Genomic DNA, 27288 nt, shown 5'->3' with positions numbered 1-27288 from the left:
CAATTCCCCTACACACAGCCCTGGTCGGCTCGTTCAAACCCAGGGGAGGCCGAGTTCCCACCCTAATAAGGCAGGAGCTGTCAGTGGAAAAAACAGGTGTTCTGGAAGCCAAGCGCCCATGTTCCGTCTCAGTCTTTCTTGTTTGATATGAACATCAGCCGCCAAGGAAAACACGGCGGGACTGGCAAGGAAGCGGGCCCACGACCGCACACACCGCTCTGCATGTCTCCTGCCTGGCCTTCCCGCCCGGGCGCAGGGAGGGCGCGCCACACTCCTGCATCGCTCCGTCCGTCTCTGCAACTGGGGTGACGCTCCTCCTTCCTCCCACCTTGGCCTTCCTCGCTGTCCACAGGGGGGTGTGCCACAAGCACTCTGGTCTATAGAGGCGCACACACACACACACACACACACACACACACTCACGCCACACAGCGCCGACACCACTGAGCTGAGCTGGTTTTTCTGTTCCGCAGCACGCGAGGGATCCAAGATGCAACCCGGTAAGGGCGCAGGGCAATCCCGCTCCGCAGACCACGTCAGCGCTCACCCAGACCCACCGACGCCCACCCTGAGCTACTGGGGTGCAAAGGAACTATTGCTCATCGCGTAGACTTTCAAGAGTCGTAGCTATAGGAAAAAAATGAGAAGAAATGGAAAATAATGATACGGACTCAAGGGAAACTCTTTGTGGTTGGTTGGCTTAAATAAAGGATTCTCCTCCAGGTAGTTATATCGGGTGCAAGAGTCAATATGAAGTCCACGAGTTTGGAATTTGGAACCATCAGACAGCGGCCAGGGCGAAGTGGGGAGCTTCTCACAGCCCGACAGGAAGGAGCAGGTCACAAGCAGTCATGACACATGATGGGCCCCACCTCCGGGAATGTCATCGACGTGGGGGAGCCGCGCGAAAGGGTTCCCCGCCAAGAGGGGACAGTGTGTCCCTTACTGGGAGCGTGTGCGCGCATCCCACGGGGAAGGCTGCCTCCGTCAAGAAAACAGAAACGCGAGCCGGATGGAAAAATTTCGGCTGCCCCTAAATCAGGCGGAAGCCTGGGGGTAAGAGGTCAGAGCGGTGCTTTCCTGAGGTGCGACCCCCGGGGGAGGGGGTGACGGGGGGGACCTGCGGTGTAGACAGCGCTCGCTCTCCACGGAAAGGCACGAGCAGAAAGGAGTCGGCCCGGAGCCCGGCCCAGAGGGGATCGTCCGCTTCCTCCTTCGCTGCCTGACTTGAATTCATCCAAGAGCCACATCCACCTCTACGCCTGGGGAGCAAAGGGTTTAGAGACCGCTCATTGGACCGCTCATTGGCGAGGAAGATGTCACTAAGCCCCTAGAAAAAGTCTTCACAAATTTAGCAATAAAATATGCTAACGATGTTAACAAAGGCAAGAGGAGGGAATCATTCTTTTTGTTTCCTTTAGTGCCCATCTTGAGAGTCTGCGCTCGGTCCAACAAGGGGAGTCTGAGGGCACAGGGAGTCTGAGGGCGGAGACCTGGGACTAGACCCACGTGCGGACGGGGCAGGGTGCGGTCAGAGAGGGGGCTCAGGTCCGGGGGCCACTCGGGCAGCAAGAGGCTGTCAGAGGCTAGGCGACTCCCGGAGGGTCAGCAGCCGTGCCCTCGGCGGGGGTTGGGAGGGAGCTCCAAGGGAGAGGGGAGGTGTCCTCCGTCGTCTGCGCCGCCCCTAGGCCACTGAGCAAGCATCAGCACATGTTTGTTGAGTGAATCAATGAGGCCAGTCAAGGCCCAGATACAGAGGAGGGATTGCTGACGAACAGAAACGCCAGAGGCAGAATAGGCTGAGTGGCGTGTTCAAATCCCAAGGTGGCCGTTGGGATGGAAGGAGACAGGCAGAAGCCTGGAGACAGGTGAGGCAAGGACTGTGGAGGGTCTGGGGTCATTCAGCCCGGGGCTTCTGAGCAGTCGTCCGGCTGCAGAAACCGAACCAGCCTGGCTGGCCTCGGTCCTGAAGGTCAGCGGGTGCACCTGCCCTTGGGGAGCGGGGTGTGGGGGGACGTCTCTTCTCCCGTCTGCTCTCTGTGACCCTCCTGAGGCCCCATTTCTGGCTGACCACACCCCAGAGGAGCTGCCAGACTGCTCAGTCCTGGGGACCAGCAGTGTGAGCCTGGGGCCTGCTCTGGGCCACCAGAATCCTCGCTGGGGGAGGACTCGTAAAAGTACATTTCGAACTGTGCTGGACCGGATTGCAAGCTGGAGTCTTCCAAAACTAGGCTTCTGGAGACTCCCAAACCTGTTCTGCTACCTTCCTCAGGTAGGACTCAGATAAAGGCAACGGGGCCAGCTAATTGCAGCCTCAAAAAAATCCAAAAATCGCTTCACATTCAGCTTCCCAGGGACAATCGGTCCTTTAGGGAGGCTACAACCATGGCCTTTATATAGGATTTTAAATACTGACTTAAATCCCCAAAAGGGACTATCTAAAAGACACTTCTCATTTCTTCAGACCTAAATACAATTTAATACTGATAAGGAAGGCATCTTCACAGTTCTGCATGACACACTAATCCTGTTTAACTTAGGAGCCCTCCCCTGCATACCCCCGAGCCTGGCGCTTCAAATCTGTTGCTTTGTTTGTAAATGACTTCCCAGAGCTGAGTTTCTGTATATCTAGGGGTTGGAATGTGTGTCCGACCAAGTGGGCAGATACGTGCTGGATCTCAGGCTCCTGGAGGTCACAGCTCATTCCTTCTCTGCTACTTTGCACATTCCTGGATCTACACAATATTCATAAAACCCCAGTGACTCTGGTTCAGCCCAGGCCCTCCTGGGAATCACACAGAAATATCCCGGTGCCTCAGCATGAGTGCACTCTCAGGTCTGGCCTTCGGGCACAGATTGCTATGGACGGCAACCGGATTCCAACCCACAGTAAGTTCTTTCTGAGCCTTCAACGTGCTTGTCTTTTATGTCCTGGTGTCAAGCACACACACGCAGTACAGAGACGTTTGCCAGAGGAAAAGGCCCACTCTCTCGAACCACCGGGTCGAGCCGTTTCTCCCTCCTCAACCACAATAAAAATCCCAAGGGTCCTCCTGGTGGCTCAAACTCTCCAAGTCTCCATATACAGTCCCCTGCCCACTACGATGTCCCCGGTGTATGTACCCTGTCTATGTACCCGGTTTTTTCTATGGATACAGCATTACCGCTGAATATACGCAGCAGAGCAGAGGGAGGAGACAAAATCAGCTCGTGTGTGTCTGCAGGAAAACCTCGGTGCACACCCTTGCATGAAGGGCTGTCAACCCTTCTCTGCCCCCAGAGCTGCGAAGCTGATCCGGCTCAGACAAGCTGCCTCTCTCCGCGGCTCCTGGCCCTGTTGACAGGGATTACAAAAAACAAGCAGACAATGACATTCAACCAGAGCCAAATCCGTGAGGCTGCCAAGAGCGCGCTTGCCTCCCGATCGGACCAGGATCCTGCGTAGCCGGACGACGGAGACCGTAACATGCTTGCCCCAAAGCCTAGACGGCGATACGGGTTTCAAAGTCTTCCGGCCCCACGTCAGGGCCATGGGCTTGGGTGAGAATAAACTAACACACAAGGGAAGCAAAGCGCGATGCTTTCAGGGCCCTTGGGAGAAAGCCATGAGCCGGAGAAGCCACCCGGGGCCCGTGTCTCTGTCCGGGGGCCGCGTGAAGCACACAGCCCTCTTGCCCCAGGAGGGCAGACAACCCCTGCCCGCCCGAGAGAATGCTCCGGCTTCTACGCACAGTCTAACGGCTTTCACACAACCCCTCGTTCCCTATGCACCCGCCTAGCTCCACTCAAGAAAGCTCCAGAAATGCTCGGGCAGCGTCTGGGACCCCAGTGCTTTTTTTTTTTTTTTAAGAGTTTATTTATTTATTTAGCAGAGAAAGAGAGATCACAAGTAGGTAGAGAGTCAGGAGGAAGCAGGATCCCTGTCTAGCTGAGAGCCCGACACGGGGCTCGATCTCAAGACCCTGAGATCATGACCTGAGCCGTAGGCAGCAGCTTAATCCACTGAGCCACCCAGGCGCCCCTCCAGCGCTCTCTTTTAAGGTGATTTCTTCAGTGACGGCACCTCCTGCCTTAAGTAGCGTGGGCTCCCCGCCCGCACCTGCTTGGCTTCCTGTCCACCTGCCGCACCATCCACAGGGTGCGCTGTGCCGGGCTCCCTGGCGCTCCCCTCAGCCTGGCTCTGGCCTGACTCTCAACATTTCTGAACAACGAGCAGATGGAACAAGGAGGCATGCCAGGGGCCAGAGTACAGCAAGCACAGGTGTGGAGACGTGCAAAGACACAAGTGCCCAGGAAAACGCGGTCCTCCTGTTGGGAAGCCACTGGGGCGGGGGTGGGGGGTGGCGTGCAGCAGAGGACAGAGATGGGGCACAAGGCACCTTGGGTCAGAACCTGGGTCTTGGTCCTCTCTGCGTGCCCAGCACCTAGAGCACAATGCCTGGGAGTTGCTAACAGTAGGTACTCAATAGATGTTTACCAGATTGACCCGGAGGGCCTTCCATTGTTTGCACGTTTGCTTTTCAAAGATGTATGGGGTGTCAGGTGGGGTATGCGCTGCTGCAACGGTGCCGACATATCCCAGCCAGGATGAAAGCCTTTCCCTCGTCTACACAAAGGGCCGCGCATGGGTGCGGCACCCACGGGAGGGTGCTTCACTGCATCTCACCTCTGCTCCACCGATCCTGCCTCTCGCCCGAGATATGGGACTAGCATCTGCCCCGTCTACCTGAAGCTACGCATTGCGCATGCACAGTCACATGTTTATGAGCATCCAACCACCCTGGGGAAAGCGACGGCCTGGCAGGGATACCTGCTCCATTTGGCCCCTTGGCACAGCCCTCCCTGTCTGGGCGTGGCCAGCACTGCCCACTCCCTGCCCCACCCCGGGCCACCCCAGCATGGGTCGTCCGGGGTCCCTGGTGCAGAGACCTCTCTCCCCGCGAGGTTGCACCTGGCTTTCAGGGTGAGTCCCTTTGTCATCTTGGTTCCCCCTCCCTGCTCACCCCTGGGCCTGTGCTATCACGACCCCTGGCAAGGCCCTCTGTCGACTCGTCCACCCCTAGACGCCCGCTGTGATGGCTGGTGTCTTTGACCAGGTGGGTCCTTCTTTCTTTGAGTAACAGAAGCCCACGCTCAGTGGGGGGCATGTGACCTGCACAAGGTCACTTCCGTACTCCTCCCTGTCCAGAGCGACGGTGCAGACAGTGGCGTGCTGGAAAATGTTTCCCAGCCAGCTCTCCAGGGGAAAGACAAGAGCCCAATGTACAGATTTGCTGCCTCCATGGTGTAAATCACCACCAGAAGAGACGTAATAGTAAAATGCAATACACTAATTAGGGAGAGGCGAGATTTGAGTAGTTATTACCTTTGTCTCATAATATGATACACTGTAAGTTTGTGCTGCTGTGGTCGTAACTGACTTGGAGTATCTTAGCAGCTGGCACTGGGGACTGTCGGCTCTACTGGTTACAGAGATGGGCTTGTGACTCAGATTGGGCCAGGCCTGGAGCTGGGGTTGGGGGGGCTCTCTCCTCCTCGGTAGCAGAAGCAATTAGAATGAGAGTTTGAAGCTCCTGGCAGCCATGCTGGGGGAAGAAAACCCATCTACCAAGAATCAGGGCGCCCAGCACAGAGGAGCTAAGGGAGCTGAGTCCAGTGGCTGGTGGACGCCAATCCCAGCCCCCTCCCTGCAGCTGGGCACCGTGAGCTAGTCCGAGTCCAGACAGCTGCTTCAGCCCCATGCAAGTGGGAGTCTGGGCACACGTGCCTTCTGCCTCGCTCCTCACCCCAGGTTTCTGTTCTCTGAGGTCTGGCTGATGTCATTCCTTTTCTAGAGCCTTCCCCGACTCGTCCAGACGAGAGTAACTGAAATCCTACAATACTCAGGTCTCTCCCGTATTATTCAAGAGTGAGTCACATGGTCTTCTGTTCCCTCCTGTGTGTTACACGAGATCAGTACTCCAGAGACAGGTTTGGGCTCACTCAGTAATTATGACTTAGAAACAGTGAAATGCAACGAGTCCAGCTGGGTCCTCCCGTCCCCACCCCTGCAGGGGACACGAACATATTTTCAGGATCAAGCGGGGTGTTCCATGTGCACAGTGGCTCACTCCAGGCCAGGGCGGTCCCCCAACTGATGTGACGACCGTCACAGGGAGGGCTCTTGCTCTGTGCCAGGAGGGGGCCAGCCACTGGGACGACTCCCAATCAAACTTCACTGTCCCTGGGGAGCTCACATTCCCGACAGCAATAAGGTAAGTCAAGACTGAGACAAGGGCCAGGGAGCCCCACGGAAGGAAGTGACTCATCTTCCCAGGGTTTGAGGGAAGAGCCAGCGCGGGCTTCACAGATGGTGGGACTGAGACAGAGCTTCCTGATGAAGACCCGAGGTCCTTAGTCACACACTAACCAGTGCTCTGCGCCCTGCACCTGCCCAGTGCCTTTGCTGGAAGGCATGGCCTTATTCTTCAAATGTGGCATTCCCCACTTTTGTCCCAAGAAAACAGTCCTGAGCTCCACACCCATTAGTTTGGTGAAAATGACATGAAAGATGGCTTTCCACTTGCCCATCTCAGCCAGGAGCTGTCCCATCCGGTCAAGCCCTGGCTTAAATGATCACGAGAAGAGTAAGAAAAGGACCTCCTGCTGCAATGTTGGCCTGACACAGTCAACCTCGAAACGGAAGTCTCCCGTGAAAATAATTCCTGTTGAACGCACACAGCTCCTTCATTCCCACTGAGAAAGGACCACTAGGTGAAGCAGGTATGCGAAGACCCATGTTTACAAAACCCAGGACGATCAGCCGTGGTGTTTGCACAGAGGATGTGCAAACTAAAATGTCACGGTAGGGGGTCTGTCACAAGATAGCCCTTTTGCAATAAGAGGTGGTGAATTCACAAGATAAAAGTCAGGTTAAGTAAAAAATTAGTGCCTGGGAGTGCACACAGCCATAGTGTTTCTTGTCTTGGGCCTAAGATCACCTACAAGGAGCAGACGGTGAACATTAGCTCATTTCTTAGTTCTGGAGACAGGTTTCGGTCTGGGTTCCTGCGCTTGACCAAAGTTACAGAGATTAACTTGTCAATTTGCCTGGGGTTGTCCTGATTATAAAACTGGAAGTCCTACAGCCTGGGGACCCTGCCAGTTGGAGGCAAACTTGAAAGGCTGGTCACCTTCAAGACCCTCAGGGCAGATAAGGACCCACACAGGGGGAGAAGGAGGCAGAGGGGGAAGCCCTCCACTCCGCGCCCATCATGTCCCTCCTGGGAGCCATTGTCAGGCACAGCGGTCACCCAAGTAGGCCTCCTTTTTGAGGATGTTCCTCCTCCTGCCCGGGGAACTGATGCCACTCCAGCCTCCCCTCCTTTAGGGATAAACATGCCGTGAACATCCAGCGTACCTCCATCTGGTCCACTTTCTCTGAAACGGGGCCCCGTCCGCCCTGCTAAACTCAGAGGGCTGCCTCATTAGAAAGCCTTCGACGCCTCTCTCTGCCCCCAGGGCTAGGTAGGCGCCCTGCAGCCCCGTCTACGGGATAAACGTTCCTGACTCAGGTTCTTAACACTGGGAGGAACTCCAAAGGTCATCGGAACAACTCCTCCGTGCGCACATTGCCCTGCGACACACTGTCCCCTGAAGGGAAGCTCTCCCAGGCTCCTCGGGGTTCACAGGAGGGGCTCAGCGTTTCCCACCTGCCTTGCTGTTCCCAGACAGCTCCTGTCCCCACAGGCCTTTGACCGTGTTGCGGGCGCCTTTCTGCACATGCCCGACTCCTTCCTCCCAAGGCTGCGGGCTCCATCCATCCCCCCTCCACACAGTGTCCTGCAAGAAATGACACAGCTATGGCGCCTCCCAGGCGGGTCTTCCTCGGCCCCTAGCGTGTTCCTCCCAATCCCTCCACCCCCCAACCAGGTGGTCCTCCTCCCCCAGCCCAGGGGATCAGAGCTCTTTGGAGGACACACTCCGCACCGTCTGGCCCATGCCTGCTGACTAAGTGCGTCCTAACCGCAAGAATGCCTTCACCCTACGTTTTTATAGCGTGTGAAATTCTCTTTCTCTCTTTTACAAGTGGAAAAACAAAGGACCTGTCACCAAGGGGGTTAGGCCGGCACACAGGAATCCAGGACACACAGTTCCCAGCGCAGCTTCCTTTCGGGAACACCAGAGCAGGGCACTCCTGCCCCCACCCCTTCCCATGGCCCCAGACACAAGTCATGCAAATAAATCGACCCAAAAACAGCTACATGCGGACTGCGAAGGCAGCCTGAGAATGGGAGAGAAAACACTCGACTCAATGGTTTCCACGGGATGGCCTCTCTGCACTGCGACAGATGGCGGTTTCGTATGTATTTTATGAATTATGATAAAAACACCCAGGCATTTCTAGGAATTTTTATTCCTTTGAAACAAAATGTGGAGGTGGGCCAATACTTTTAATTCCTTTCTGAAGACCTCGGAGAGACTGGGCTGAGCAGGGATGCCTCGAACTGTTTGGAAATGCTTCCTCTCCCCTCTGGTCCCAAGATCAACTGAAGTAGAGGAAATGAGAGGCTTTGCCACTCATCTCCCCTCTGCTTTGGAACTTGTGTCTACGCAGCCCGTTTCTCCCTGGCCTCAAACTCTGTGATACTTAAATTTTATCTCCAGAATGCTGGGACCGAAACCCGTAGGCTCAGGCAGTGGTCTTCAAATGCTTTGTGATTATTTAAGTAAAAAATTAAATATGCACTCTTAGCACGTGCAAATTTTATGTTTTATAAAATTCATTACATATTTTAAGTGTCTTTTATCTTATCCCTGTTTAATGATAAAGGAAACATAAACCAGAAACATGAATTTCTCTCTATACCCTAACGGCCTGCCTTGTTTACCTCCTAGGGAATACCCACCCCACTTTGGAGACCGCACACCATCGTCTTATGAAGTGACAAGACACCAAAGTCAAACTTATAACCTAATTTGAAAGCTGTAACTTAAGTCACAAGTGAAATTTAATGCTTATGAAAACAAATGGGAACCTTGGCTAAGGAGTGATTTATTTATAAACCACATCAACAGCTAAGATGCCTTGCTCAAAGACAAACATCTGCTCAGACAATTCAGGGTCACATGTGTATTACCAAATTTGCTGTTTCTTTACTACCCTCACTTGAAATTTGCACTCTACGTAAAATATAAAGTAATTTATTATACAAAGGATTATATATGTATGTGGGTGTGCGTATATTTATATATCCCTCTACTATGCATAAAACGTATATGCGCACACGTAACCAAACATACACTTAAGATTAACAGAAATGATGCTACTCAAGTTAAACACGGCATCCACTAACACAGTGACATTACTCTTAGGTACTTTAAGGAAACAGTCAACAAAGCCAAAGACAACCGACAGAATGGGAGAAGATATTTGCGAATGACATATCAGATAAAGGGCTAGGATCCAAAATCTATAAAGAACTCATCAAACTCAACACCCAAAGAACAAATAATCCAATCAAGAAATGGACAGAGGACATGAACAGACATTTCTGCCAAGAAGACACAAAAATGACCAACAGACACATGAAAAAGTGCTCAACATCACTCAGCATCAGGGAAATAATTAATCAAAACCACAATGAGATATCACCCCACACCAGTCAAAATTAACACGTCAGGAAACGACAGATGTTGGCGAGGATGTGGAGAAAGGGGGACCCTCCTACACTCTTGGTGGGAATGCAAGCTGGTGCAGCCACTCTGGAAAATGGCATGGAGGTTCCTCAAAAAGTTAAAAATAGAGCTACCCTATGACTTGGCAATTGCACTACTGGGTATTTACCCTAAAGATACAAATGTAGCCATCCAAAGGGGCACATGCACAGGAATGTTTATAGCAGCAATGTCTACAATAGCCAAACTATGGAAAGAACCTAGATGTCCATCAACAGATCAATGGATAAAGAAGATGTGGTATATGTATATATATATATATATCTCCTATGCAGCCATCAAAAACCCAAAATTTGCCATTTGCACCACCATGGATGAAATAGAGGGTATTATGCTAAGCGAGATAAGTCAATCAGAGAAAGACATTTATCACATGATCTCTCTGATATGAAGAATTTGAAAGGCAGGGCAGGGGGTCGTGGGGGAAAAGGAAACAAGAAGGGACTGGGGAGGGAGACAAACCATGAGAGACTCTTAATGTCAAGAAACAAACCGAGGGTTGGGGGGGGGGGGGTAGGGAGAGGGTCGTTGGGTTATGGACACTGGGGAGGGTATGTGCTATGGTAAGTGCTGTGAAATGTGTAAGCCTGATGGTTCACAGACCTGTACCCCTGAAATAATAATACAAATAATACATTACATGTTCATTTAAAAAAAAAAAAAAAAAAAAAACTCCAGTGTTGCCTATCATACTCCATTTCCTGAATCCCTTATGCGAGGTAAGACCATTGGGATAATGGATGCGCTCCCCGACTCACCGACCAGACAGCGTGCTATTTCTTGACGAATGGAGCGGATAATAGGCCGCTGAGGTCAGATCGCAGACCCAATCCTTTTCCCCCTAAATAAGCACAATGGTGCTCGTACAAAGAGCTACTTTGGCAACAAGCTTTGCGTGGGAAAGGTCCGCAAAGTAAAAGCCCAGTTCTCAGTAAGACGGTTTCCCCAGCAGCGGCTGGCTGTCGGGGAGCAGCGCACCCATTAGGAGGAGAAGACACTGAATCTGAAGGAAGCTGGGCGGGCACGGTCCTTGATCCCTGACACCACAAAAGCCAGGCACATGGGAGCGGGGACAGAATGCCTCCCTGAGATTGTTTCATTTGCAATGACTTCTTTATGCAAGGCGAAGAGCAGGAAGAGGCGATGGATTGCCCCCTTTAATAGCCAGGGAGATGGTTACTCACACAGACCCAAGTATTGCATTATGTGTAAGCAATTCCCTTTCCCTGACTTCTGAGACCTCTCTCCAGGATTGAAGGGCCGTTTAATTCTATTTTTCCCAGGCAGGTGGCTTTGGTGGTTCTGGACCTGAATAGTGTACTCAAAGTGATAAAAAATAAACGCCAGTTGGAAATACAAGACAGACAGGCTCGGAGAAGAGAGCAGCCCCCATCTCCATTCATTGGAAGACCCGCATGTCAATCATGGCAGGACACGCGAGGGCCCACCCCCTCCAGGTGAGCTTGTCGGGGTCCTCCTCATCTGCTGTTACCAGCCCCTCCAGACTCATGGCAGGTCCCTGACTTTGAGAGGCGGGAAGAGGGATTCCTGGGATTGGTCCATGAATGAGAGCAGGCCAGTGCATCTGCATCCTCTCTGTTTCCTGCGCTACCGGTAAAGCAAGGCCGGGTGGGTGAGCAGAAGCCTGGTGAAGGCGACGGGGGCGAAGGGGGACGGGGAGGGCGAGGAAAAATCCCAGGGTCCGCCTGCAGGCGCGACAGTTTCCCTCCACCGGTAAGCGCAAAGTAAAGCCCGACTGCAAGAGACTTAGAAAAGGAAAGTGTACTGGGTTTCCCAGGCTGTTGCGACAAAGTATCCTAAACTGGGGTGCTTCCCACCCACAACACTGCCTCCCAGTTCTGGAGGCCAGAAGCCAGAGATCACGGTGTAGACAGGTCGGCTCCCCGCGGGGCTGCCGCGCAGAATCGGCCCCAGACTGCCCCCTCGGGTCCTCTCCCCGTGTCTTCACATCGTTTTGCTCTGTGCACGTCTGTTGCTCTGACCCAATTTCCCCTTTTGTAAAGACACAGTCCAAGTGGATTAACGCCCACCCCACTGATCGCATCTTAACTTTTTTGTCTTCAAAGACCCTGTTTCTAAATCAAGCCACTTTGCCAGGCACGTGGGTGACAATTCAACCCATAACCCCAGCATGTGGCTCTTACTTCCTTTCTATGGACTCACTACTGTTTTTGCTGAGGGGTTCATTATGTTGTACGCAGGTCTGAAAAATAGGAAAGCAGAGCGTGAAAATCGTCACCTTGGTCCCCAGGATCCCGGCCACACCCCACCTTTATTGCAAAGGCTCCTTGATCTCTTCCCCCTCTACTCCTTCCCATAAGCCCTTCTCTATTTAGTTCTTTTGGGTGTTTGGGTTTTTCTTGTTTTTGTTTCTTTGTAAGGCACGCTCGTTGTATGAAATACAAAACATTCAGAAAATATAAATGCAATAAAAAAAATCATACTTAATTATAATTCCTAAAAATGGCACTCCGATAAACTGATTTCCCGTCTATATTTGTAAGGTTGGTATTTTACTCTATACTTCGGCATCATGCTATTTTTACTTCATATTATATCCTTGGGGTGTAACATGGTTCAAAGAAATAATGACCCAGCTGGGTATCTGTCTATAGAAGATTATGTGTGAACAGATTTTTCAAAAGGAACAAATTAACAATTTCTCAAGGCACATTTTGAACAATGCCGCTCAGAGCAAGACAAAAATAAATCCTGATATAAACTAATGTTCACAGCGCTTGGAATCCCCAGGCACGAATACGTGGGAGTTCGTCTATGGTACTGGGGGCTTCAAGCCCACTGCTCACCCGTCCTCCTGTCCTCCTGTCCTCCCGACCCTGTGAAGCGGCTGTGGCCTTGTCCATCTGGGCCCGTCTGCAGACACAGGTTGGTCTCAACATTTGGTAGGAGCCTCTCCTTTCAATGCGGGATGGCCTGAATAAACCAGCTTCCTCCCTTGGTGATGCTAAAACATGCTTTTCCCTCAGGCTAGATCTCCTTTCCTCTTCTTGCCAAGATATTGCAAAACCTCCGCCTTCCGTCACCCCTGGCCTGTGAAGTCGCTTCAATAGAACATGGACCCTTTCACAGGATGGACTGTCTCTTCCTCTGTGTTCCCTGTGTACCTCTGTCCTAGCTTTTATCTCCTGCTCCATGATGGTTTGGGTCCCACGTCTTCCCCGCAAGGCTGGACTCCTCTGAGGGCAGCCGTTGGGTCCCCTTCATTCCTCCTGGGGACGCGTAGGACCCCTAGAATGAATGCCAACGCGCGTGTGTGGAAGAACACTTGGCAGAGCGCGACAGGTGCCCGAGTGGTCACCTGGGACCAAGACAGTGATCGCATGCCCAGGCATGATCCTAGCAGATGTTTGCTGGACATTAGCCGTGGGTGTTAAAAACTCTTGTCACGTACTCTCTTTGCTGCAGAATACAGTAGAAACAAATGCATTTGGGGACCTCAGCTCTCCTAATTACTAGCTGTATTTATGACCTTAGACCAGTCACCTGACCTCTCTGAGCTTCGGTTAATTGAGCCACAAAATGGGGGATTGTCTGCTCACAGGGATTATGGGCTTAACCCGTGCAATGGATACAGAAGATTTAGCGTGATGCCTAATACATCCTCAACACCAGAGACTGCAGTGATTGCAATGATTAGGAATGAAAATAACTTCCTCCTATGACTGCATTTCTCTTTTCCTTTCTCCATAGTGCCAGGGAATGTCACTTACTATAGTCCCCAGGGGGACATCTGGCCTCAGCTCGGGACCCAGGCCATGCCAGGTAGCACTGCTCTTAGGGGTCCCAGATTGAACCACAGCCCCTCTACCTCCTGTGTTATCCTGGGTCAGGAGCCTCTCCACCCTGCACGTGGTCGAGGCTCCATACTTGGAAAAATTGCCGGGGGCAGGGGGAGCTCCTGAGCAGAGGATCTCTGTTGCTTGATTCTTCTCCTCTCAGGGATCCAGTCTTGGACTCCGTGGTCATCTCCTGGGTTGACAAGGAGGTTATCGTCCTTACAAACAGAAATTAGGAGGACAAGATGCTCTTTGCCCGTTCCCCAAAGCACTCGACAAACATCACTGCGGAGGTTGTGAAACCTGCAGGTCAGGCCGTCAGAGGGTGACTGCAGGCGAAGCCGGCGTGTTTTCACTCGTGCGAGCTGGGGGTGGGGAGACCAGCACATTTCGGGTGACGATGAGGAGAGGAAGAGCTCTCCTGAGAGAAATGTGGGCGCCCCTCCCTCCGCCCCCGCTCTATTCAGGGATCTGGGCTTTGCCTTCGGGTCCGATTGCTAACCTCCAGGCAGCGCTGCGACACTCGTCACCGGTCTTCAGAAGCCCTTCCCTCTGACCGTTCACCAAAGCCACTGACGGATCACACAGCTGCAGGGAAGGACAGAGCCCCCGCTGGAGGCTTTTCCGCTTATGTGGCCCTATACAGCCAGTTACCTATAAGCTCCGGGAGCCGCCCACCCCCTGCGACCTGCTAAGGCCACACCAGAAGACCTTTGATGATGACGTCCAGATTTCTGGCCGTGGCTCCCAGCCGAGCTATCGGCAGCTCCTACCTGGACCCTCCTGTCAGTGGGAGCCCAGATTGCATGAGCGGGAGCAGGACGAGGGGCTTTGGGATTATCTAACCAAGACGCTCGCTGATGTCCCGGAGGAGAAACTATTGTAGCAAGTGAAGGAGTCAAACCTCTCCACGAAGAAAGACTGACAAATCAGTTTGGATTAAATGAGAAAGGCAGCCTTGCCATTAATCAGGCTGGGAAGAGACATGCCGGCTGAGATCCGGCCAGCTGCCAAGGTAACAGGACACAATGTTTCTCCCAAGGACCTGTTGGAAAAGGTCACAGCGACCCTTTTCCTGATGGATCAGTCTCCTACCAATGACACTTACTGGCTGGGTCAAGAATCCGCTTTGACTTAGGAGGACGGAGCTGCCTCCCTGTCTCCAGGATCTTCAACTCCACCCACATCCCGGGAATTCTGTGCCTTGGGACACACAGTTCCTTGGGCATCTCGTACCTTCCAACCTGCCTGCATGCACGTCCCTTTGCTGAGGCTGTTCTGGCAAGTTACTGAGCTCAGATCCTTCCAGAGAGGATCATAGACCGACTTCTGCCCAGCTCACCATACTGCTGAGGCCCCACTTCTCGACTCACAGCTCCAACGTGGCTCAGATATCCCGGAGTCCACTGCTAATGCCTATTATTATTACAGCAGGAAAACCAATGTCTGTTTCAAGGTAGGACACACAGTGGTGGTACAGGCTGTAAGGACGAGCTCGCTTCTCTCTTCCTGCTTGAATACTGGCAACTATTAGTAAAGTGGCCGATAACCAAGTCAGGGGCAGAGCCAGGGGTGTTGAAGATGGAGGAAACATCTTCCCAAGTGCAAAAACAAAACATCTAGACCCATTACCAGAAAAACCTTGGCATCCTGGGCCATTCCACCCCATCCTGTTTATTCAAATATAGTTCATGCTTTGAAGTTACCTATCCAAGGAGTTACCTGCCCTGATGGGAAGAAAGAAGAGGCGGGCTGTAAGCAGGAAGGCAGATGTTTTCTTGTGTGTCTTGGCACTCCACATGTCCGCTGCCCCCTCGCCACCAGGCAGTCTTGCCCCTGGAGCTGTGCATCGGACACACACGGAAAACCATGAGTGTCGCAGCCCGGAGGATTCAACAGGGCAGCTCAGCCACACAGCGCATCAGCAGCAAGAGGGAACTTGGCAGCAAGGCACCGGGGTTGGGGTGGGGACGCCGGGGGGTCTTTGTGTTAGCAGCAGCCCTTTCCTGGCTGGATCATTAAGGTCATCGGCAGTCCTCCCTGACCTCCACCCCGGCCCCTTTTAAAAACTCTGCCATTAATAGGTTCTTTTCATCTTTCTGGTTTGTTTTTTAACCTGCAGTGTCAGAGGGGAAGAAAAACAAGCCAGCCGGTCCTGGCCATCTCTTACTAAAAGGCACATCCTGTGCAAAGGAAACGTAATTCAATTCTGCTCCTTGCTGGGCTTCCCCATGTCCCTTTCTTCCGGCTCCTCCCCTTGCCAGGCTGGCTCCGCCCTGCCCGTCCTCACCCAGCTGTCCTGCTGTCTTTGCCTTTCCTGCCTCCAAATCTATGCGGCAGTAAACTAAAGCAACCATCCCAAACCCAGCCATCCAGATTAAATACGCTTTCCAAGTGGGATGCCTGATGTTAGTCCCAGCGTCCAGAATGAAATGCTCGGTGCTGTGTGTCTTGCTGGTAAAGGAGCTGTCTTGGCTGCATTTTGTCTCTACGTGTCACTCACATCAGCGTGGCCTGGCCCAGGCCGGCTTCACCACACCAGGGCTGCTGACTCCTTCGGATTTAGCTGGTACAACACCAAGCTCTTAACAAACATTGGAAGAGAACGGGATGAGGATAGAGCCCTATTAGTAACACGTGAATGGGAAGGGCGGTCTGAGTCTCCAGGAAACAACTTATTCTGCCTTTTTCTTAAAATATCAGTGGCGAATGATGGCTGCTGCTGGCTTTCTAAGCTTTAGAGTGATTCACACACCAGAACACACAATTCAACCCCACGAACAGTTTTCATCTCAAGTGAGAGAGAGGAGGAGGGAGAAGCCACAGAAGGAAGCTGGCCATCTCTTCGTCCAGGCTGCCGAGGAGCCCGCGACCCACAGCCTGTGACCATCACTGGCCAGCAACCTGTCTGTTACATGTCCTGTCGTCGTCGCGAAGCACTCAGGTATGAAGAAATCGACCAACCAGAGACGGCACGTGAATGGGGAAAGAGGAGCAGCTTTGCTGTGCAGCACGTGTTAGGGCAACAGGTAAAGAGAAGCTGGGAATAGGATGAGCCCCGACTTTGCACGGAACTCACTACAGTGAGGTGCCCACAAGCCGAGCGCAGGCGGCATCACCTGCCCTTCCACCACCTGCTCACTTCCCGGGAGCCGGGACTGCTCCTTCCCTTCTCTGGTCCCATGGCTATAGAACAGCTCCGTGGCTGCTCAGATGGCCCGTGGGAGCTCTGCTCTGGGGCCGTGGGCACAGACCACCGCGGGTGGACCTGAGGGAGCTGCCCGCGGGTGGACGTGTTGCCGACCCTTCCCATGAGGCTGCCCGTGTGGGCACGTGCTGCCGGTCTTGGATGCTTAGTTCCCAAGTTTCATTTGGAATTATTTTACAATAACTTGATCAGTTTGTGATGGATAAAAATCCGCTTTGCTTTCTGACTCTGTTGCCCATCTGAATTTCCACCAGAAGCAGCCTCAGAAGAATTTGACATGATCCTGCCCGTAACCTTGGTGTGTCCTCACTCTCCACTACAAGCAAAATTCTTGGGAACTCTGATCCCGAATTCTACCTCTCCCTCTTACTCCTGGACTCCAAATGAGAAACCCAGTTCTGAACCACGGGTTGAAACTTGGCTGGGGTTAGGACAGAGCTAACAGACTTGATTTCAAATTGCAAACTGACAGATTTTGGAATCTCATAGGTGTATACAAATCACATAATTACGGGTTTCAGTGAAAAGCGCAATCAGCTTTGCTTTGTTAAATGTTGTTTAAGTAGATACTGATTTGCTGGAGTATAAAAAGCCACTCGAAATTGAAAGGTATGGGACACCTGGGGTGCTCAGTGGGTTAGCCTCTGCCTTTAGCTCAGGTCATGATCCCAGGGTCCTGGGATCGAGTCCCACCTGGGGCTCCTTGCTCAGCAGGGAGCCTGCTTCTGCCTCTGCCCTGCCCCCCACCCCTGCTTGTGCTCTCTCTGTCTCTCTCTCTCTGGCAAATAAATAAATGAAATATTTTTTAAAAATAGGAAGGTAAATGTAAGACGATCAGCACCTTCCCTTGACTATGCAAACTCTTCTCTCTTTACACAGTTACAATTTAGGCCCAGGCCACCTCCTACAGCCTCTGCCCTGCTCTGACAATTGACCCTTTTCCAGATGCCTAAGTATGGCAGACCCATGTGAGTACGGTGTATGACAAAGAAACTTGCATTACGTACTCTTGCCTTGAATGGCTGTGCACCTGACATGCATAGACACGTGGAAGAAAGATTCCTGTTTCAGTTATAACTTGCCTCGATGATCTTAGGAATATTTTCAAGACGTATTTGTGTAAAACACACTAACATAGGGGGTCAGCACTGACACCACATCAGAAAGAGCATCAGACGTATGTGCGAGTTCTGGGTTGGTGAGAGAAATCATGAGTAAGGATGTTTCTATCATCTTCTTTTCTCACAAGTTAGTATCTCGAAGTTTTAAAAATAACTGATTGGATCAGTAGTAATCCATTTGGATAATCGTTTGCAGCTTGTATTGTTGTGATTCAAATTCAAATTTGATTGTTTCATTTAAAGGGCTTCAGAAAGATACCAATAATTTCGGACTCTTGGCATAATGTCACAGAGCTGAGATTTTTAAATTGCTTGATTTGAAAGATCTCATATTTTTTATTACACTCATACCTACATCTGTAATTGGTAATGACCTACTGCATTCTCTACTGTTGAGACTAGGGGAAAGTTAAGGCCAATCCACCACAAAATCCATCTCTGGGCATTCCCAATATTCTGATTTATTCCTTTTCATTTCGGTTTTAAAATTCAGGCCAGGAGAATGAGTCATGTTTAAAGTAGTCTAGCGTAATCACACACACACACACACACACACACACACACACAATCCATGTATATAAAAATGGACACATCTAACTCGGGCTGGTGGATTGTGTCAGTGTCGGTTTTCTTATTGGGACGTCATCCTGGCGGGATGCAAGGGGTTCCCTCCCACTGGGGACAGCCGGCCCGACGGTAGACAGCAGCCATCTGTGCTATTTCTTGCAATCCCACATCCATCTACAGTTCTCTCAAAATAAAGAGGTAAAGAAAAGATGCAAGAAAGAGAACACTATGTTATATTGTCATTTCGTTTTAAAGAATACGAGTATGTATCATGGGTCTAGACAGACACTCAGAGACCCGCCTGCGTTCGTGTCCACACATAAGAGCCACACATACGTAGCCATCCCCTTACACACACGGATGCTGTTTCCGAGAGAGTAACCAAGGAGTTGTTCACGCTGATTGCTTCGGAGGGGGAAGACTACCAACCCAGAGACAGAACGCCCGTGTACCTGCCACGGAAGATCACCCCTCCGGGCCTGAACCGAATGGTGGGCTACGGACATGACATGCTGAGAAAATAATTTGGCTCAGAGTGAGGACGACACAGTCATCTCAAACCCAGAACAAACGAGAAAAGAACGAGAAGTGGCTGAGGACCCAGGGCAAGCCTGGGGGTGGGGGGCCCTTGAAGCCCCACGTCTGACCCCGCACTAGGGAGGACACAAACAGAGAACGCGCGACAGCTCTTACGGCTGGAGACGCAGTAGGACAGTCTGCAGTTGATCTTCCTGAAGAGCTGCTTGTTGACGGGCCAGAGGAGGAGAGTGAAGAGCTGGATGGTGTTGACTATGAGCCCCGAGGCGATGAACACGTAACAGAAGACGAGGTGGCACAGGAACTGAGACTTCAGCAACCCGATGAGGTCCATGGCGCGCGGTTGCTTTTATCCCGACAAATAAATACTCGCAGCGGAATCCTTCCAGAGGGGAAAAAGGCCCAGCACTCGGGACAGCGTCTAGAACACAAACCAATGATACATGTTACAAAAAACTGTCTGTGCTTTTAGAGTCAGGGAAAAAAAAAAGTAACTCTTAAAAAGATGCTCTGAAGCTTCAACATCTTGTACGTGAGCTGGTTTATTCGTATTCAGGATTTACATGGAGCTCACTCAGGTCAGGCCCAGTGTCAGCCCTTAAAAATGAATAGTTCCTTTAATCGTCCAACGCCCTGTGAGGTAGTTGCTGCTATTAGAGGGGGGAACCGAGACCCTAGAGGTCAAGCCACTTGGCCAGGGTTCCACAGCTTCTCCGGAGTCCTCCGGCTCCGCCACTGGGCCGGCCCCTGTCCCTGGGGCTCACAGCAGCGGCTGTGTTTCTGGGCCTTCCCTCCTGCTGCCATCGCTGCTTGAACACCCTCGGCCACCCGCTTCCACTTCCCATCCTCCAGATCCCGCGCCCACCCCGTCTCTTCTCCTGGCAAGCCTGGCCTGCGTGAGATGGGGGTGCTCCCTCCCGAAGTCCCTGCACTAGCATGCCACGGGGTGTCCTCTCCGGGCGCTCGTCCAGTTGTTTGCCTTCCTGCACTGCACTGTCACTTCTCCCGGGGACACAATTACCTTGAAAATCATCATTTTCTCCCCAACCATTGGAACAATCATTGGCACAGAGTTGGCGCTTAATTTGAAAAAAATGTATCTATACAGGTGGGACACTTTAACGGAGGTGGGCAAGGAAGGAACTCTGAGATACGGGTCAACACAAATAACCAACGATGAAGGCAAGAGAACCACCCCCAACCACCCCACCCCCTGACACACACATGCACACACACACACACACACATAAACACACACTCTCACACAGGCGTGTGCACACACACACACGTGTACATATTCTAAAATCAGAAAGAAACTCGAAACACGCCTAGCAACCAGACTCCGTCTCCAACCCCAAAATGGCATAATGATGACTTCATGGTGTGGCGAATCGAGCCTGGGGAAAAAGTGTAAAGGCAGGAGGTGCAGATACTCTGGTGGGAAAATAAATAAAGCTGAGTGGCCAGGCATCACAGCCTCATGCCCCTACAAGCAGAATCGCACTGCAAACTTGCCCAGAAACGAGCTCGAGCTTTAGGATGAGCTCTGTGCGGTCATAGCTGGAAGACCTTGGACTTCCCTGCAGTCTTTATTAATAACACAAAAGAGTCTATGTAATAGTTTCACATCTACTTTACCACTTTAAGCCTCCCATTAATCCCGTGAATAATGAGTATTATTATTATCCCATTTTTCAGAATAAGAATCTGAGATGACTCATGGGTTGGGTGATTTGCCTATAGTTGTCACAGACCATAACTAATCGTAGCTCTCAGTTTTACTCCTGAGTTCTTTCTTGTGCACCTGCTTGGGCTGCTTTGCTCCTGGGGTGTGAACCGGGGGTGGGGGATGTCCCCTTGGGCTCTACAGAGCAGCCCAGAGATGACCCCAAACACAAAAATTAGCACAGCCTTCACTGAAGTTCAGAATCACAAGTGAGGCTCCAAGTGCGGAATGGGGCTTGTGTCTGGCCATCCAGACTGGTTTTGAAGATAGTCTTGGGCAGGAGAACAGACATAAGGTATGTTCTTCCAGAACATTTACACTTGCTTAGATAGTCTGGAAGGTACACAGTACTCATGCATAGCTTCCATACATTTCTGATGGGGGGAAATGAAAACTAACCTTAGGCCTGCCTCCGCTGAGACACCCCACTCTCCCAGAAGGCCTGCTCTCAGGCACCAAGCCAGGCCCCTGCAGAGACTGATGCACCACATCTCTGACCTTTCCCAGGTGGCACGTCCCACAGACATCTCCAGGTTGCCCAGCTCTTTCAGACACACCCTGTTCTAACACACCCTGCCTCTCGCGAATGAGTAGGCATTAAGCTGGCAGCCCACTCTCCATGCACTTGACTTCGAGGAGCCACAGAAAGAGGAGTGATGCACACTGCTTTACAGTTCGGCAGCAGCGATAGGATGATGTTGAATATTCATGGGCTTTATTCACTGTCCCTACATTAGCTACTAAAAGCTTCCATACAATCTGGCCAGAAGAAGGATGCTTCCTCACTAGGATTCTGGGCTCTAGGATTGGTGGAGTATTCGGCAAATCCTCTGTGTGCTGACTTAACACTAAGAAAAGGAAGTCAACTGGCATTGGAAAGGCAGAGGATAAAATGCAGTCTTCCTCGGTGTCCAGACAGGAGTAGGGTGTTAAAAAGGAAATGTAAGATTTTTTTTCCTTGTAAAAGACAAGGGACCACCATGCCCCTGAGTAAAACCCTTACTAGCATCTCATGGAGGGGGACTCTAATGCCATACCCGTGATGGTTCAGGGGAATCACAGGCAGGTGGGTTTGGGTGGTTTGGTTCTGCCCGCACTTCCTCAAACCCCCTTCCTAGATTGGTGTGGTGGCGGCTAAGTGTGGGTTCAGCTGTCTGGGTTTGAAGTTCTGCCATACCTCTTACTGGTCCTGGATCTTCGGGTAAATTCACTCTTCTGAGTCTCTCTTTCTCTATCAATGAAGAGGGATCAAGGTTCCAGGGAGGTGGGACCCTGGGGGGCTCAGTCAGGTAACATCTGCCTTCAGCTTAGGTCATGATCTTAGGGTCCTGGGATTGAGTCCCACATCAGGACCCTGGCTCAGTGGGGAGCCTGCTTCTCCCTCTGCCCCGCCCCCTGCTTATGCGCACTCCCTCTCTCGCTGACAAATAAATAAAAACTTAAAAAAAAAAAAAAAAAGGATTCCATGGAAACTATTGCTTTTCTTTCTTTCTTTCTTCTTTTTTTTTTTTTAACTTAAACTGATTCTCAATTGTATAGGCGAGAGCAAAATATAGGACTAGCCAAGGAATTGCCTAAAAAAGGAAAGATTAGCAGTGCCATGAGGTTATTAAACAATTTTACTGGCTTCGTCCTAGGACTGATTAGCAAAAGAGACACTAGGCTAAATTATTTAAGGAGGCGTCTGCTGGGTGAATATGTGTTGTAGTCTTAAGTTCATTCCAGATGGAAGTCTGGGGGAATCACTCTACTTACATTGAATAAAAGAACCTTTTCTGGAATGTGGTCATCAGCCAATTTAGTGCCATATGGAGAAAAGATGGTATAAAGATTTTTCCAGGGGCGAACGCAGGTAGACTGAAAATATTTTAAAATAGTTCGCCTCTTTCCCTCTTGGATTGGTAACTACTGGGAATGTTAGGGGGAGAACCTTCCCAGCAAAGTCACTTCTGTCGTTGATATGAAGCAAGGAAGTGACAACGAGCTTTATTTTTCAGGCGATGAGAGCAACGATCGATGGAGTTTACAAACCAACAAATAACCACGCAGCTGTTGCCCTGTCCTGTTTCTGTGAGCAGAGATATTTCTTATCATCAAGGGCAGGCGTGAGGAAGCCAAGTGCCCGTTATCTGTCGTGGTTTCTTACACAATGAAGAGTCCGACCCGGCGCCCCCGGCACTCGCCCGCCGGCCCTGAGCGCCGGCTCCAGGCACGGCAGGTGCAGACTTCAAGCCCAACACTACTGGCTTGTGCACAAGTGAAATCCGGCCGCAAGAGACCAACACAGGTCAGGTGTGAGAAGGGGACAGAGGGAAGAAATGACGTGATCAGGGCTTGAAGCACAAGTTGGTTGTGGGTGAGAACAGAAGCAGGGAGCACTTGCCAGATATTAAAGCTCAAGCCAATCACAGTCTGGGGAGTGAGGGGGACATTGACGAGGAACTGCTGACACATGACATTTTAAAGGAAAGCACAGAGAACAGGAAAAAAAAATGCCAGGAAACCAATCTGTATACATTATTTGAATTTTTCCGAAGGTCAAGTCTGACCCATGAGCTTAATACACATCATCTGAAAATTACTGAGCTAGCGTTTTAAATATAGATGAAAAGCTCCTGTTACCAGGGTTTGTAATGGGTTCAAGGAGAATAGGTCACTCCAAATTACCGTTACTTCCCCGCCACGGAGGGTTTAGCAGATTTGGAATCTAACTCATCATTTGACAAAGTCTCTGGCAGTCCTTCAGGGCACATGGTTACCCCTGAGTCTATGTTAAATTGGTTCCCAGCTGCTTGAAACATCTGTCATTAATGTTGGAGGAGGCTCCTTATTCAGTGGAAGGAGGCTCCTTGTGTACCACCAGGACCTAAAACCTAAAAAGGTCGTTCATACAAGGACGGGAGAGACCTAGGGGTTACACACGGGGGATGCCGAGTGACCGTGAACCAACTATGCAACAGACACATTAAACCAGCGAGTCCAGGCCTTTGAAGAATGTAATAAACTGAGTGAAAACGGCTAACAGAGAAGCATGATTCCGGTCTGTAAAATAATAATGTGTATATTTATATCATTCACATCTCCATCTATTTCTATAGTCATAGCCATCTATTAATAGTGGCTAGTTTCTGGCAGAAGAATTATGGTGGTTTCTTTTTTCTCCTCTACCGATCACTCTTTTCACTAATGAGAAGGAGATCTTCCCCTTCCCGGGGCAGAGAGGTGGATGGACCCCCTTCCCGGCCTGCCTTGCGGTTAGATGTGGTCAGATGATGGACACAGGTGGTGCACGAGGGGAGAAACCACAGGTGGCTGGTGGAGAACAAGCATATCATTCGCAGACTTGAGGAGAAAGAACAGGAGTGTTGGCAGCCCCCCGGCAGGGGAGGACAGAGGTGATAATCCAGTCCAAGAGCCACAGACAAGAGAAATTCTGCAACGTGGAGGCCACCGGAGGCCACCCTGCATGCAGGCACAGGTGCTTGGGAAAGGCCACACAGCACAACCATTAGAGACCAGGAAAGGCTCAGGGGACCTTTCGAGTCAGGCAGCTCCGGCTGGAAATCCAGAAATCACTCCCTTGTTGGTGAAATCAACTCGAGGTTGCTGTGACGATCAAGGCTCATCCAGAAATGTAAATACTCAGCAAAAAACCAAGACCTATTTTTTACATTCCAAACGAACGTCAAACCCTTAGCAGAGCGCCTGAACACAGGGAGCGCCCAAATAACGGGAGAATTTTTCCATGGTTGCAAGAAAATAAGGAGGCCGGGGGGGCCGCTACGATGTATTACTCTGGCATTTCTGGGAAAGCAGGGAGAGAGAAATCGACTTAGTTTTTCTCTCACTACATTTCCAGAGCCTGACATTTTCTTTCATTTACCTTCAAGTGTGTTAAAACATTTCCTCCCCCAGCTGTTTTAATTCTAACCTCTCCTTTTCCACGAGTGACTCAGACACGGGAAACGATGCGTTCACAAAAGCTCCCGTAGTCTTTACCTTCTTAACTCTGGAACAGTCCTTGCAGGCATGAAGAAGTGGCCCTCAGAACAAGAGAAAGTGCCAGCTCGGGGCTGTCTCTCGCCGGGAAGTGAGCGGACGCAGAGCCGCAGCCCTGCCCACAGCTGTCTAGCTCCGCTCCCAGGGACTCCCGAAGCGAGTTCTGTGTGGTCAAGCAGATGGTGCCATTGGCCGCTGACCTCCTCCAGTGGAAACATAAGCAAATAAAGAAAGCTCGGAATGTCCCCACGAGAGAATTCAAACTGCATCGTCCTCCAAACAGACACAGAGAACCTCCACCTAAAGCACTCAATCAGGCGACAAACAGGAGACCCTTAGTTAAGACTGACAGAGTCGGCCTTCGTCCCTATTCCGAAACTATGAAATAAACAGGACCTTCAGTTACACTCGGGAAGAGAGAAAGGGGATTAGCTCCTGCGCTCGCGTGTGTCTGAAGGGCTGGCTTGTTTGCTGCATGTACATACGGCACTGAACCAGGTCAGGGTTTTAGAAGAAGCAGGACTTTCTTCCAAAGAGATCAGTCCAAGTGAATTGCTAAAATAATAGCCATGACCAACTTAGCATCATCGCCGAAATCAAAACAACCCCTTATTTAGGCTCTTTGAACTCCAAACCCCAGAACAGGTCACAAAACAGAAAAGAGAGAAAAGATTTTGGAAATACTAAGACAACAAACCAAAACCTATTTTTTACATTCCAAAGGAAAATACTAAGACCCCATGCTGAAAGAGACAGGTCACGCGGGGCTCCTAGCCTCAGTGTGAGAACCACCACGCGGGCTTTTTAGAGCGACCTTACACATCTCCACACCGCTTCATCTGGTAACGCGGCTTCTGAGAAAACTCTCTTAAAAACAAAAGTAACTTTTAGCAAAATTCTCTCTGCCCGAAGATCTTCAGCAAGCATGATTTATAAGCACCTAAAATTAGAAACTGCTTATATTTCCAACATGAGGAAACAATAAAGTGAATGATGGGAAACCCACACGGTTGAATAAGTATCACTATAATAGGTTTGTAGTAAAACGAGTGTATTTTCAATATGCTATTACGAGATAAAGGACCCAGCATTTATATATATACATATATATATGGTTCACAACTTTAAAATCAAGTATAGAAAAAGTACTGGAAGCAAAGAAAGCCTTAGGAAAACACTAACAGCAGTGGTTTTATGTATACGCCCCCTCCCCCACAGCCCACACCCCCCCCCCCCACACACACACACACTCAGACAAGTCAGCCAACCTGGAGTCTGGGCTTGGCCTGACTCTTTCAACATCTTCCTCCTTAGGAAGAAATTGAGTAGGTGACCTCTGAGATCCTTTACAGATCGAACCATCTCTGGTTCTCGTACAGAAAACCGATGCCCTCACCCACCCGAGTTTCCCGTTATTTCAGTGGGGTCTCCTCATTCAGGGGGTCCGGCTCCTTCCCTCTTCCTGAGCTCCTGCACAGAGGGGCTCTCAAAGGGGCTCGACTGACCAGATGAAAAGAAAAGAAAAACCACGGGGGCGGCAGAGAGCAGCGTGGACTAAGCAAGCATGGGGGTCAGCTGGTGAGTTCGTCCCCGCACCAGTACTTTCGGTTGGCAAGGCAGAGAATGCCCAGGACCGCCGGCGGCCCCGGAGGAGAGGGACACGGATGCAGTCCCAGGGAAAATGAGTGAGGTGTGTTCTGCTCTTGGAACCGTCAGATCGCACCTTCTCCGTGAGGCTGAACGAATTTCGTAGAGATCTCCAAGAGGGCAGCGACTAACTTGTGGGAGCCTGAGGCAGACACTTAGCACTTGGTCCTGACAAACAAGGATAAATTTAGTTTTTGGATTCCTGAGACTTAGATTGGCTCAAGTCCCAAAACAAGACAGGAGAGAAAGTGTTCTAGACCAAATGTAACTGTCTCTGGGACCATCTCTAACTGAAATAGCGCTCAGCTAAAGAAATCATCCTCATCACATGGTTTGGCAGAAGCCGATTACAATTAGCTTCTGTTAAAATTTGATGGCCCAGTCCTCTGTCCAACATCCCTGGCCCGTACAGGATGTCCATTAAACCAACCCAAGCTCCGAAGAAGTCGTCAATCATGCTCAGCGCTTTCCTGCCATCCTCTGAGCGATAACCCAAAGCCTCTGGCCCCGAAGTCTAATTTTAGGATGACAAAAACTTCAGTCTATAGGAAATCGAGGCGTCTAAGTTTATATTTCATAGTTGGTTCTGAGTAGCTTCTATGAGAAAAAGACATTCTGAAGAGGTTTTCTATCTAATCCAAGAAGACCAAGACTCAGAGGCAAACACCGATGGATAACCTAGGCAACTTTTTCTGTCTGGAGAACAGAGATGGAAGGAAATTAAATCAGATACTCTCTAAGGCCTTTTGTAGCTGTAACAAGTATGAGGTGAAAACGTCCAGAGGCAAACAGGAGATTTTCTGAGCAGTAACCGGTGCAACGGAACCCGCACACCAATGTTCTACACACATTACGTCATTCCCTGTGACAAAAGCCCACAGGGGAGTCACTGTTCCCCCATTTTACAGAAGAGGAAATGGGGTTAGTTAGACTACGGAGCGTGTAAAG

The 27288-nt window shown here is 50.7% G+C and overlaps 1 protein-coding gene across 4 annotated transcripts in view; it reads right to left on the bottom strand.

The window, feature by feature from the left end:
- Positions 1-27288, bottom strand: part of AGPAT4 (1-acylglycerol-3-phosphate O-acyltransferase 4) — a 114196-nt gene that overhangs the window by 59840 nt on the left and 27068 nt on the right. For all 4 annotated transcript variants that reach the window (XM_082729502.1, XM_082729500.1, XM_082729499.1 and 1 more), the window contains exon 2: positions 19125-19389. In XM_082729502.1, coding sequence (XP_082585628.1) covers positions 19125-19302 — 178 coding nt within the window. In that variant the 5' untranslated portion in view covers positions 19303-19389. The remainder of the gene's footprint in view (positions 1-19124; positions 19390-27288) is intronic.

Source organism: Mustela nivalis (genome assembly GCF_964662115.1).
Source record: "Mustela nivalis genome assembly, chromosome: 5".
NCBI lineage: Eukaryota > Metazoa > Chordata > Mammalia > Carnivora > Mustelidae > Mustela > Mustela nivalis.
This window is presented reverse-complemented; position numbering and strand designations above follow the sequence as displayed.